At 39.6% G+C, this 13791-nt stretch overlaps 1 protein-coding gene across 1 annotated transcript in view; it reads right to left on the bottom strand.

Annotated features, from left to right (window-relative positions):
• Tspan8 (tetraspanin 8) overlaps window positions 1–13341 on the bottom strand; it is a 31061-nt gene extending 17720 nt beyond the window's left edge. The window contains exons 1-2 of the mRNA XM_041671715.1: window positions 13038–13341; window positions 3719–3781 (exon numbers count right to left, since the gene is read on the bottom strand). Coding sequence (XP_041527649.1) covers window positions 3719–3781; window positions 13038–13097 — 123 coding nt within the window. The 5' untranslated portion in view covers window positions 13098–13341. The remainder of the gene's footprint in view (window positions 1–3718; window positions 3782–13037) is intronic.
• Window positions 13342–13791: the final 450 nt, after the last annotated feature.

The following is a 13791-nucleotide window of genomic DNA, read 5'->3' on the forward strand; positions in this document are numbered from 1 at the left end:
AAAGCAAGGTTACTAGAACTCAGGGCGGACATAGAGATAATAAATAGATGGACGGTCTACACAGGGAGCTTCAGTAGTGCAAGCTGACACCCCCATGGGCAGTAATTAAGGTCTCTGGTGAGGCCACCCACTGCCAGGGACCGGGCAGAAAGAAAGCTGTGTGCTGACCCACTACCAGCCACTGTCTCAACTCAGCCCAACAAATGCCTATTCTTACTGAAGAACAAACTAGAAATCTGAGCCAGATGTTTGTTCTAGCAGGAACCCAGTAAGCTTTCTAAAGCTGTCCCATATAAACAGAGTCCACGTGTTTCTTAAAAGGGGAGAAATTCTAAAGAAGGGCTGGCGAGTCTGAAAGAGGAGGCTGCGGGATCTTCTTTAGATTGGAAGAAATGTCCTGAAAAAGGGTGGTGCCCGTGTTTTTTGTCTTGGAAACTGTTGAAGTCTGTCCTCAGAACGTACCCTTCCACGACACATTAGCCTTCCTGCCATTCTTTTCTGTGTTTGTTCTCATGTTGGCCCTTGTAAACTACTAGTTCTATTTTCCCAGGAATAAAATGCAGCTCGCAACTCGGCCTTGATTCTTTACCACTAACTGCAGTTAAACACACAGCAAGCCAACTTCGCCTCACTGAGGCTGGTTGCCCTGGTACTGACTTTTGTTCTGGGTAGGAGGCTGAAGGCACAGGGCTCTGAATGTGACTAACAGCGCTGTTGGGTCCTTGCAGTCCATTTCGGTCCCAGATGTGAAGTCAGAATCATTCTCTCAAGGACAACGGCTCTCTTTTAATGTGTTCAATATGTGTCATTTCTTAACAGACTAAACACCAAATTTGCTTAACAGAAACACTGGGAGTAAGAAAACATCCACTAGAAATCGAATAAGAGGATAAAATTAAGGCTGTGCACACATCTTCAAACTTCCAAAGTACCCACAAAGTGATGGTTGGTAGTCCCTTTTCCTTTTTGCAAAATTATGAGCCTCAAAGTCAGACAGATTACGTGCACCATTAAAACCCACTTCCTCTTCCTCCGGAACACCAGATCGTGGGGCCATCAGGAATTTAGAGCCACATTTATCGGAATAAATAATGAATGGAATTCTAATGAGCTCGGAGGCAAGCTGACCTGCTCCACCCAGCCCCTCCCAGCTTAATCAGCTGGTGAAGTACAGAATTGAGGAAGTAGCAAATGCCTACCTCAGGGATTCTCTGGACTCCCTTGGGATAGAAAAAAAGTCATGGGGGGGGGGTGTTGGACAAGATCTCCTGAGTAAATTGGGAGTGGGGAGGACAGGGGGTGGGAGAATGGAAGGGGAGGACAGGGGGTGGGAGAATGGAAGGGGAGAGGGGAGGAAAGAAGGGGAGTGGGGAGAAAAATGTATAGCACATTCCCATCCAAACAATCAAAATGAGAAGGATTTTTAAAAAAATAGAGAGAGGGGGAGCTAGAAAGAGGGAAAGAGGGATGAGAAGGAAGAAGGGAGAGAGGGATGAAGGGAAGGAGGGAGAGAATGAAGGGGGAATGAATCTTTCTGGAAAAGCTGTCTATATTGGAAAACAAAACAAACCAGCTGCCAGTTTCCTTTTAATCCTTCTTTCCAGTAAGCCATGCCCCAAGGCAGTTAGTTGCGCCATGATATAATAGCAATTTAAATGATTTTAGAGCATTGTCTTCACTGCTGGCTTAATATTGTCTTTATAGCATTCAGTAGACATCGGAATTCTTCTTAAGGGAGGAAAATTATTGGTGCAGAACCTTTGACAAGGCCCTAGCAATAGGTGTGACCCTGTAAGAGCCTGATACCTGCCCTCACAACCAAGGGTGAGCAAACTGCTCTGTAGGTGCTAAGAACAGTAAAGCCAGGGGAGGGGGTGGGGGGCCACCCTTTGAATTGAGAGGGAAGAGGAGAATGGAAATAAGGGAGTGGAGAAATGGAGCCAGCATGGAGTTATTTTTGATAAATCTGAAACAATAACCAATTTACACACTTCCCCTTTCCTCAGTTTTTTGCACATTTGTAACACTTTAGCTTGGAAAAGAAATAGCAGGTGTTGAGTCCAATGGCTGGGGCTGGAACTGTGCCTATAAACTAAACTTCCAGACCTGGGAACATGTTGATAAGAAGAACCTTGTCCCTGGGATGAAAACGTACAGAGTGTGAGGAAGTTGGCTTTATTAACTGCTTGCGTGATCAAGAAGCTGACCACCACCTGAGCCAGACTAGCATGGCAGCCACAGGTTGAAGCGATTGCCTCTAATTCTGGTTGTAAAAGGTAAACAGCAGCTATCCTTGTACTGGGCTGTCCTTGAAATCTAGAGGCACTTTCGTCTCCAAGGAAACGTTTCATCGTATTTCATACTGGACCAGCCAGCTTGGGATCAGCTACATCATAATCAGAATGTACTATAGATGTTGTTCTAGGTGGGGAAGAAAGATGCTCTATGTCTCCAAGCAGCTCATTAGCCTGGCCTTCAGTGATGAAGGATGCAAGATTCTACTCTGACCCCTTCCCACATCTCCTTGTGCTGAAGGCTTTCTAGTGCCAAAATAATGTTACCAGAATTTAGGGGATTGCCCCAACTGGGGTGACACATGTTATCAGGGAAACTGGGATCACCTCTCAGGGTTTTCAGTCTCATTGATAAATAATTTAAGAATGGGCACAGAAAAAAGCTCAAAGACAATTTTATTTGAGCTTAAATTTATTTATTTATTTATTTTTGGCTCCCCGTTGGGGAATCGAACCCTGGTCTCCTGCTGAGCTTAAATTTAAAAAACAAAAAAACAAAAAAAAAAAAAAACAAAAAAAAAAAACCCTAAGCAGATGAGCTATAAATCTTGGCGGCTTTCTGGAGGAGGAAGACAGCTAAGAGGAAGAAAGGAAGCAGTGGTATTAGAGTTCCATTGACAAGATCAGCCATGGAGGTCAGACAAATACCCATGTGGCAAAAGCAGCCTAGGGATGGCAGTGTCGTGAGCATCATGCCAAATGCTTGTTCTGCATTATCAACTACAGAATGCTGGGACTCTGGGAAGGAAAAATATGTTATCTCATTTAAGGATATAATTCCTCCTGCATTTTTATTTGTGGTTCTTTTTTTCCCCATACGAAAACATTAAAGCTGTTTATTTTCCCTTTTTAATCACCTCTTATTTGCTTTGGTTCTTTTGAGATTGGGTTTATCTGTAACTTTGGAGCCTGTCCTGGAACTCGCTCTGCAGACCAGGTTGGCCTCAAACTCACAGAGATCCACCTGCCTTTGCCTCCCGAGTGCTGGGATTAAAGGCATGCACCACCACCACCACCTAACTCATCCTGTATTTTTAACATGGCTTATGGTAAAGCAGCCTTCTTGAGAGCTTGGCCTTAGGATTGACCAAGTGATTGACCAGGCCAATTGGATTGATTAACTCTTAACATTTTTGGGTAGTTTGGAATGACAGCTCTCTCTACCCCTGCCAGAGAAACTGCTTTTCCTTCATGAAAATGGATGTTTCTCTAACAGTAACACCCCCTCTCAGCTCTCCAGGAGGACTGTTTCATGCAAGACACATAACAAGCAATTTTCATGGCTTAAACTTTAAACCCATAAAACATCACGAATGGCAAGTGAGACACTTAAGAAAATTGGTACAGAACATTCACTACTTGTCATTAGTGTTGCTGTTGCTCTTCATTATGAAGATAGAGTTGTGTCGTGTGTCTGTATTTACCTCTTTGCCATCCTTGCTGACTCTCACATATATCGCTAGTGCCAGGATCAATGTACCACATATCTGCAGAAACGAGGAGGAAAAAAGGAATGTTAGCGTACAAAGATAAAATGTAATTCCATAAACTCCATTTATCTGGCTAAAATAGTTTATTGATAACCAGACAATTACACTCTTAGTCTTTAGACAAGATGCCACCTCTGCTAGGAGAAAAAAAATATTTCACATGGTTTAATTCCAATCATGTGTTTTTTTCCATTATGGTTTAAAGATAAGATACCCCTAAAATACTCCTGGATTTGACTCCTGAACTCTATTTTGGACCAAGAAAGAAAGGTATAACTCACTAATCGTCAAATATACATTCAGGATTTCTGAGGAAGATGGAAGTTTGCAAAGATAAACAACAGCAGAACATTTGACAAAATGTGAAATTTAGCAATGATAGTATATATTAATCAATATTTTTAAACTCAAACCTTATAAAAAAAATAGGTAGTAAGGCTTACCCAGAGAAAAGAAACAATGGTGAACAGTATTCAAAGTCTTAAATTCCTTTAATGACTTTACCAGATTATTTAATTTGGACCATGGCCAACACATAAAATGTAAAACACATTTTACTTTAGTGTAGGGAAAACTCTTGTCTCTCAAGATTAAAACAGAAAGAGATATACATAGAGGCCTCAAAAAATCAAAGATGTGTCATTAGATCAATATGCTGAGGGCAGCCCTGATAACATACCAGACAAAGTTGGCCTTGGAAGATTTTTCTAGATGTTTCTGACCTTTTCATACACTAACAAAGAAATGTCTGGGTTCTCCAAAACCGAGCGACCTTGAAGTGTCATTGCTTTTCTGCATGCATGGTTGAACCACAGGTCTGCAACCTGTAGCAGAATTTTTAGTACTACTCATTAAGTTTGCAGTGGAAATAAGGTCAAGGGGCTTGTTAAAGGAATTGGGAGTACACTGAGCAGTTGAGGAGGAGACATGCAATCTCTGCTGCCTAAAAGACCACAAAAGCCATCTCAGTCCAAACTGTTAAGATAAAGTTACTGATTCCTGATAGATTGCGGTCACAAGGTTGAAATCCAGGCCAGCTCCTCACCAGTCTGCTCTTCTTACATGCTTTGACTCCTGTATAAAATTATTCTAATGCAATTTTTAAAAAGAATAAAATTCTTTGTTCAGTAGACAATAACCTATGCAATTGACTATCTTCAATGCAGGCATATATAGAGACACGATATAGCATCTGTTAATAAAAGTTTAGAGTTACAAGCCTCATTACCCTTCTTCCCAATCAAGCTAATATTTACCAATGAAGACAAGGACCCACGTTAGCAGGTGGTAGTCAGCAAGTCAGAGAGCAAGAACTAGAGTCCACTGATGACTAAGGAGGCCTTCTGATGGTGATTTTATGACCATTGCGTTTTCCTTGTTTCTTAATTGACTCCCTTATGGTATTTCCTGTCCCTTTATTCTCCCTTTACAAGTACATTTATACCAACCATCATTTTTAATTTATTCTTGGAGAATTTCATACAGTGTATTTTTACCATATTCATTTCTATCCCCTAGTCCCAGGCCATCCTGCCTCCCTTCATATCCCATTTCATGTTCTTTCTTTCTCTAAAAAAACAAAAAGAAGAGAAAATTCCACTAAAAAGCACGGAGTCTGATTTGTGTTGGACTAGTGCCTGTGAGCATGGATTCTGCCTGGAAAGTTGTTGATACACTCAGAATCACTCCATCAAAGAAAACCGATTTCCCCTTTGCCAGTTGCTATCATTTGTGAACAGCTTCTGGCTAGGGCTAGGAGTCTGTACCCACCTCCCCTCCTACACTGCCCCTACACTGCCAGGATTGTGTCCTTCTTGAGCAAGTCTCATGCATGCTTTTATTGTCTCTGTGAATTCATACAGGTATCTGCCCTTTTGCGTCTGTCTCCTTAAAACCACCATCACGTCTGACCCTTACACTCTCTCTACCCCCTCTTCTGCATAGATCCTGAACCTATTGGGAAGAAATGTGGCAAAAACAAAACAAACAAACCAACAAACAAAAACATTCTATTCAGAGCTGAACACTCTACATAATATTCAGTTGTGTGTCTCTGTGCTAATTAACATCTACTTCAAGAAGTCTCTCTGATGAGGACTGAGGGATGTGCTCATCGCTGGGTAGAGTAATATGTCATTAGAAGTCATTTTCTAGAGGTGTTCATTTAGAAGAATAATAGTGTTTAGTCTTTCTTTGGGGGCCATGACGTAGCTAGTCTCGGGCTCTTGACCTCATTAACAGTACAGGTCTAGGTTCCGTCTCATGAAATCCAATCAGAAAAAGCAGTTGATTTCTTGTCTAACATTCATTGCACCCTTACACCAGCAAGCATATTTTAGAGACAGGTTGCTATTACAATTCTCAGCGGTCACAACTGAAAGAATCTGATGAGGATGACCTCCAGTGCGGTACTTAACCAGCAGGTATGAAGCTTTCGTTTGAGTACCAACCAGGTTTCTCCATCTTTGATAACAGAAGCCTATGGTGGGTTAAACAGTAAGACTGTAGAGGGCAGCTAATAGCATCAGCTATTGCTTGTAATGTTTAGGGGAGTCTATGGAAACTTTTTGACCAACAACTCAAAAAGATATAACCCATTTTTGGTACTGATAGTTTCATTTCGTAGCATATAATATCTAGTTGGGATATTGTCTTTCTCCTTGCATGTTAAGTCCATTTAAATTCTTTTTATATATGTATAGAGTTTAAGAAATTTCTACAATAATAAGTTTTCACAGGGCTTTTCCAGAGGTCCTTTTTTCAAAAATATTTATTTATTTATTTATTTATTATGCATACAATATTCTGTCTGTGTGTATGTCTGCAGGCCAGAAGAGAGCACCAGACTTCATTACAGATGGTTGTGAGCCACCATGTGGTTGCCGGGAATTGAACTCAGGACCTTTGGAAGAGGAGGCAATGCTCTTAGCCACTGAGCCAACTCTCCAGCCCTTCCAGAGGTCTTTAGTGCTGCTTCCCTCTCTCCGTATTGCCTCATCTACCCTGGTCTTAGATTTCCCACACCCTTATTCTGATCATCTTAATCACTCTGGTATTTAACTTTAACTAAACGTAATGTTAATCATCCATGACCCTCAAATGATGTTAGGTTTTTCTCAGCAATTGTATATTGTCTGTAACATCAACATTGAAAAGAAAGAGTACTCGATTAACTCAAAAGTCAAGAATATTTTGTCTAATTTCAGTCTTCACAATTAGACAAAATTCTTTTACACATATAGAAATTAGCTAAATGCTCAGGCCCATGCCCAACACTATTCCTCTCTTTTGTGTGTGCTTTAGTTTTAAAATAAAAATAAACTGTTTAAAACTCATCTTTCTTATCTTATTGGAGAAACTCAAATGTAAGGATCACAAACTTAACACCATTAGAATCCTCAAAAATGCTCCAGGCAATCTTAAAAGTAGATGCATCTTCTATCAAATTGATTAAATACAGATCGGTTCCACTACCATGGTTTTAAGATGGACCATCATAGTGAGCTCCTGGGGCCTTCCCCATGCCTCATCATCGGCTCTAAGGATCTGTTAAGTTGTAAAGACATGCCCAGCTCTAGAAGACTATGAAATGAAAGACGTTAATATATTGACTAGTCCTAGCATCAGTGGACACTGTAGAACTCACTGGCTCATCATTATTTTGGCTTTACTTTCAGGAGAATCACTCTGCTCTTTATCTTGTCCTAACTTGATGTCTTTGATTTTCACAGTGAGGATGTGGTTGGTCAGAATCAGTATTCTGAGAACGTAGACGAATTTGATATTTGTGTACGGGCAAGCAATGGTCTGATTAGCATCGCCCTAGACTCATATAAAACACTGTTTCAATTATTATATTTAGAAATAGGACTTTTAGGAGATAATTAAGGATAAGTGAGATCATCAAGGTAGAATACTAATCAGTAAGACTGTGAACCTTACAAGAGAGAGCTGTCTCTCTCCCTCCACTAACTAAACCCTGGGAAGGACCACGTGAGAACAGAGTAAAAAGGCAGCAGAAGGACCAGACACCCAGATGGCCATTCCCTCATGCCCTCAATCTTCAATCTCCCAACTTTCAGAACCATAAGAAATGAATTTCTGTTGTTTGAACTACCAGTCCACAGCAATATCTTATGGAGGCCCAAGCAGACTAAGACAGACAATGCACTAACATCAACAAAATGCTAGGAAGAGAATGGGAAGACATTCTGAACTAATTTCTGATTGGAATTCTGAAGGGCTTGATGGGAATTCGTGTGGGTTCCTAAAATCCCAGCTTACAACTGCTCCCGATGGTCATTAGTGGAGGATAGTCTGTTTTAGCCAGAGCAATGGGCTCGAAGTCACTTGGTGGGGATCTTTGGGGCTTCATCTATCTAGAGCAGAGGCCAGCATCATTGAGGTATATACCCTTCATTTTCACAGACTACTTGCCTTGTGTCTAGTTTATAGAAGGGTCAAGTATGATTAAAATTATGCTTATATTTTAAAAACTTACTATGCATAAAATATGATCATCATTTGAGAGGCTGGTTCTTATATTCCATCATTGGAATAAAAAATCAATTAAACTACAGCATAGTAGTCCTTGCTTACAAGTTTTTATAAAATTTCTTAAGTAATCTTTGCAATTAATCTCTCTAGGTAAATGTGCCACCCTCTTTTAATGCGTGTGGGAAGGAACACAGAACAGCCAAGAAACATAAAGTAGCCCACAAAGCAGTAGGGTGTGCCCAGGATCTGAATCATAAGTGGTGTGAATCCACAGTTTTTTTTCCATTTCTTTAACTGCGGTAGAAGAATTCTTGCCTTATCATAATTTCTTTCAGTCTTAGTTCCTCCTCTGGTCTACAATCCAGCATGGAAAATAATCCCCTACATTATGAAATAGTTCCATATCTTTTTCATTAAAGTGCTTATAAAATGCTGATTGAAATGTTATTTTTTGAAAGCGAGTATTATTATTTTGAGCCTTTTATGCACACTAACTTACTTAATCATCACGATGATTTAAAGAGGTACATAGCACTTTGGTCATAATTTGGGGAGACAACAAACTGTAAAGTACAGAGAAGCTACTCCCTCCAAGGAAATACAACAAGAAAAGAAGCAGTATCTTATTAGACTTAAAGCTCACCACAACTGGTCTCTTACATCCTCGCTGTTACTGTAGTTCAAATGAATGGCAATAATTGTACAACAACAGTCACTGTATGTACAAAGACCATAGATTTCAGCCACGGTGAACTGTTTCCCACAGAGCTTTTTAATCAGTTGACAGGAGAATATTATATAACCGTGTCCTAGTATTTGCAATATACCCCAATCTCAGAGATATGTCCGCAAGCTCTTGATTAAGCTGAGCCCATCCAATGTAGAAAATACAATGAACATTGAATCACTGGCTCCTGGGTTTTGTCCATGTTCAGCCTCCCTTCTAAACACTTCAAACTCCACTGTACATCGATCCCTTTGGATGCAGATGCCTTTGACTTTAGGGCCTAGCCCCTTTTCCTCACTGTGCTCATTTAAAGACTGGCAATGTGTCACTGTGCTTTTGCTCATGAAATCTAATCTCTACCCGGTGCCCTGTGTCTGGCTTTTATTATCCTGTATTTTCCCATAAAGGGCCCCAGCTTACTCAGATGCCCAGGAAACCCTAGGCTTCTTTGTTATTCACAGGCCTGTCCTATCTAAGAAGGGCATGAGAAAGTTTGGGCATTTCCTGTGTTTGACATATGACTCATGGAAACAGGTTTGGTATCTATAGCTTTTCTATTACTGATAGCACCTCCAATTCTGTCATTGGCATGATCGGGAATGATTTTTAATTCACATTTTTTCTTTGATCAGTAATTCTATCAACTGTAAAGCACCACATATTTGTGTGGTACATTGAGGTCTCCCTGAAGAGAAACCACTAGGTTTAGATCAAATGACCATATGCATATCTCGAAGATATTTCAACATCTGGCCCCGCTTTACTAAAGCCAAGTTTCACAAGTTAGAACCAGAAAGAATGCATTTGAAAACACAAGGCCATGGACATCTACAAGAAAACCACATCAATGGGAACATTAAAATTTTTGCTCATGTAAACATTAAGAATGTGACAAATTGCTAACTTCCTATGAAAGATGATAACTTTCCAACTGAGAACTCTGGGCTGAGGGGAGACATAAGAGGAGAAACAGGAATGTTCCCGGATCTCAGAAACAGCTCCAGATGCCTACGTTTTGATTTAAAGTGCTGATGTCACCTGTGACTAAGAAGTTATCATTGGTCTTTCCAGTTATTTTCCTCACTGAGGGTAGCTGTCCCTAACAGAGAGATTGCACGTCGCCACCACACATGGGGAGGAGAAAACTCTGTAAAGGAAGTTAGACTATCTAACCGAAATCTATACTATCAGTAAGATTTCATGTGTGACCACAGAGAATGAACAGATTGCAACCATAAAGTAATCAGAGTACCCCCGGGAAAGCTAAGACTACGTCTGGAAATACAACTTCACAGAGACAGGAGAGCTGCAATTGACCTTGAATCTTTGACCTTAAATCCATTATGCATCCCTTCCCGGGATTATCCTTATATAATGTTTTGGTTCAAAATTTGCATCTATTTCAAAATCATGTTATTGAATTAGACAATGAATTCACAACTTCCATCAGGACTTATTATTCTCTGTTTATAAAATGATACATTTTAACGTTTCCCTAATCTACAGATAGTTTCTGGTGTGGGCATTTACAGACAGATTTTTTAACATCTTAAAAACTGTTTATTATTATATTAATATTTGGTTGTTTAAGTGGAATATATAAATATATATTATAGAAATATAAACAATGACTGTAGTTCTATAAAAGGTAAAGAGATCAGGACTTCTTAAAGAAATAGATAATTCTACTGAGCCTGGAATATTTGTCCCAGTTAACAATAAAGAAGCTATAAAGATTATTAAAATCATATCAAAAAGACTTAGAAACCAACTTGGAGAGTCTTTTTTAAAAAAAAAATGTCAGAATTAATTGTACATCAATTAGGATAAGAACTGAATTGAACTATATTTTCATCTCATAAGGAAAATATTCTCTTATTGTTGAATGGTATGAGAAAGCCTACCCATTTTGCAATCTGGTTAAAAGAAATAAAATGAAAGGTATTTATACTACATTTACGTATGCACTTATGATATATAAAATATGTGATATACATAATATGTGTTCTCTCTCACCCTCATGTGTGCACATGCACACACTTACACACACACACTTACACACACACACACACACACACACACACTCACACTTTGTGGGCCTTTCCTGGATCCCAGTTCAAATAGCAGCTTTGAAGCGATTAGAAATTGAAACCTTGACAAAGAAATCTTATTACATTTTTGAAATATGAGAATGGTACTATAGATACATTAATAAATGTAATTTCCTTGCAATGCACATGTTAATGTATTGATAGATGAATGATAACCCTAACCATTGCTTCATAATTTCCTGGGCAGGTGAATGAAAATATGGGTATACAGATTGACCGTGGTCTCGTGGTTTGAGAGCCCCGGTAATGGAGTTAATTTTCCAGATTTGTCTTCGCTTGTGACTGTTGGAAAGCTGGAAAGAAAGCCAAAGTATGCATTTATACTCTACCCTCAGCGACTTTAATAATTCAAGAGAAGCAAGCTATCAAATGAATTTTTAAAATTTGTCATAAATTCTTGAGTTTCAAAACATATTTTTCGTTTCTAGTATTTTCAAAGCAGCCCACTTTTCTTTTCTAGGAAAAAACAAAGTATAAAGAACAAAATGTTTTTACTCTGTTATTTATATAAATAAACATCTAACTAATTTAGTTCACCAATATGTCACCTATACGAGGGCTATTGGTCATTGAATGGAAAGTCATTTCATACAATAAAATTATATTAGTTTCTTTAAATTAACCATTATTTAGTTTATGAAACTGGAACTTTCCCTTTCCCCCTACTGCTCTGTTCAACCCTCTTTAAGCCCTTTTCCCAAAGCTAAGAAAGAAAAGAGAAGAATTTTATTGTACTGAACCAGCCATCTCTCTGTTATAGGCCAAACAGTTCAGATACAAAGCCAGAACTCCTTATTCTTAATAATACACAAGCCACTTTACAATCCAGAATATAAAATGATTTTTTTTTTCTATTTGAGCACTCTGGGATATTTCTATTTGCTTTACCTGTGAACGGGTTTTACTTATAACATATATGTAAGACGATAAGGTTGTTTTTCCTACAGCCCACCCCCTTTACTTCTCGGCATTCATTTCTCAATGTTAAATACTTCTTCCAATGTACTTGTCTTAGCTCCATGAGGGGTTCTCAACCTGTGGGTCACAACCCCATTAGGGTGGAACCACCCTTTCACAGGGGTCCCATATCAGATAGCTTGCATATCAGATATTTACACTACAATTCATAGCAGAAGCAAAATCACAGTTAATGAAGTATCCCCAATAATAATCTTACGGTTGGAGGTCACCACAGCATGAGGAACTGTATTAAAGGGTCACAGCATGAGGAAGGTTGAGACCTACTGATCCACATCAACAGACTTTCAAATGAAACATTCTCTGCTAGATACAAACCCTGCTGTTTGAAAGGGTGTATTGATGATATATCAAAATGCTTCAAAATACCCATGCATAGTCACTGGCTTAGCTGAAGCTTATGATTAAATACTCTTGCTGCTTCTCCCAGAGTGTTTCAAGGCCCCTTATTTTTTTTCCTGGGGGCTCTGAAAATGATCCCCGCATGTATTTATCGCCCTACCACCCACTAGTTAGTCACCTGTTTTAAACCCAGATGTCAAGGGAGGGAACCAGAAGCCAGGCTGAAGCAAACTGTTTTCCTTGGAGTCCTTAAACCAGAGATTGCTGATTGACATAAAACTAAGAACAATCGTCCTTTAATTAAGGGATATTTCCCCCTGTGTTTAGTCTTGCAACAATATGAAAACATTTGGGACATGTTTATCTTCAGAGAACTTGAGTACCCCCCCCCCCGGTTTTTTTTTTTTTTTTTTTGAGTCATTGGCTTATTCTCAGTTCCCAAAACAACCAAAGAGAGACAAACAAATCCAAACAGTTAAATGGAAAATGTCTCTTCCTCCTCATCCTCTAGCTCCACGGAAGTCTGTTCTTGGTTATGGTATTTATCTCAGGTTCCACTTTCTTGTACAAAACTGATAATTAAAAGAAAAATACTTACCCAGAACAAGAAGTTGAAGAAAAACATGGAATATTTTAAGCAGCCACTCACACCTGCCATTTCGGAGAAGGAACAGCCACCCAGGTACTGTGCAAAATGAAGCAGTCCTTACAGGGTTATCCGGCAGTAGGCTCTGGCCGATTTTGCCTGCAGAGTTAGTTCCTTGTATCTGCTGCTTCAGGGCAGAAATAAAGAGCAAAGAAATAGGAAATAGTCTGAAGAAAAAAAATATATATATCCAGTTATTAGCGTGGATAAAATTTTAACCCACACATTTAAATATCCCAAACGTTATCTTCCTGCTAGTATGCTCTTTTCCTTGTTATGGCTGCTAGGGCATTGGGCCAAGATATTTATGATCTCTTCTCAAAGCCCGCTCCCTCTCGAGTAAACAGATATCAAGTTAAGGGAGTGTGACTGGAGCAGGGGTGGGGAGTGGCACAGCCAGATAGCAGGTAGGAGGTGGGCAGACTCCCGCAGCCACAGCCTGGCATTGCTGACCTTTCTTTTAACCACTGGGGTAGAGGTGGTTGGGCTCCCAAGTAAAGGAACCTGTATCTCATTTCGTTTTGCATTGCGTTTTGATAAGAGCACTGAGTTTCTTTCAGAGGCAGCAACTGGTATTTGGAAACCTGCAAAACCTGCAGGTTTGGTTACAGCAGCCTTTCTTAACTTCAAATGAATAGTGAACCAACCCTTGGTTGGCGCCTTCTTTCCAATGCTGCCTGTCCTTAGTTAGTTAGCTGTTAGTTCC

Source organism: Microtus oregoni, unplaced genomic scaffold, assembly GCF_018167655.1.
Source record: "Microtus oregoni isolate MIOR12 unplaced genomic scaffold, Mior012 000001F_ref0000356, whole genome shotgun sequence".
Lineage (NCBI taxonomy): Eukaryota > Metazoa > Chordata > Mammalia > Rodentia > Cricetidae > Microtus > Microtus oregoni.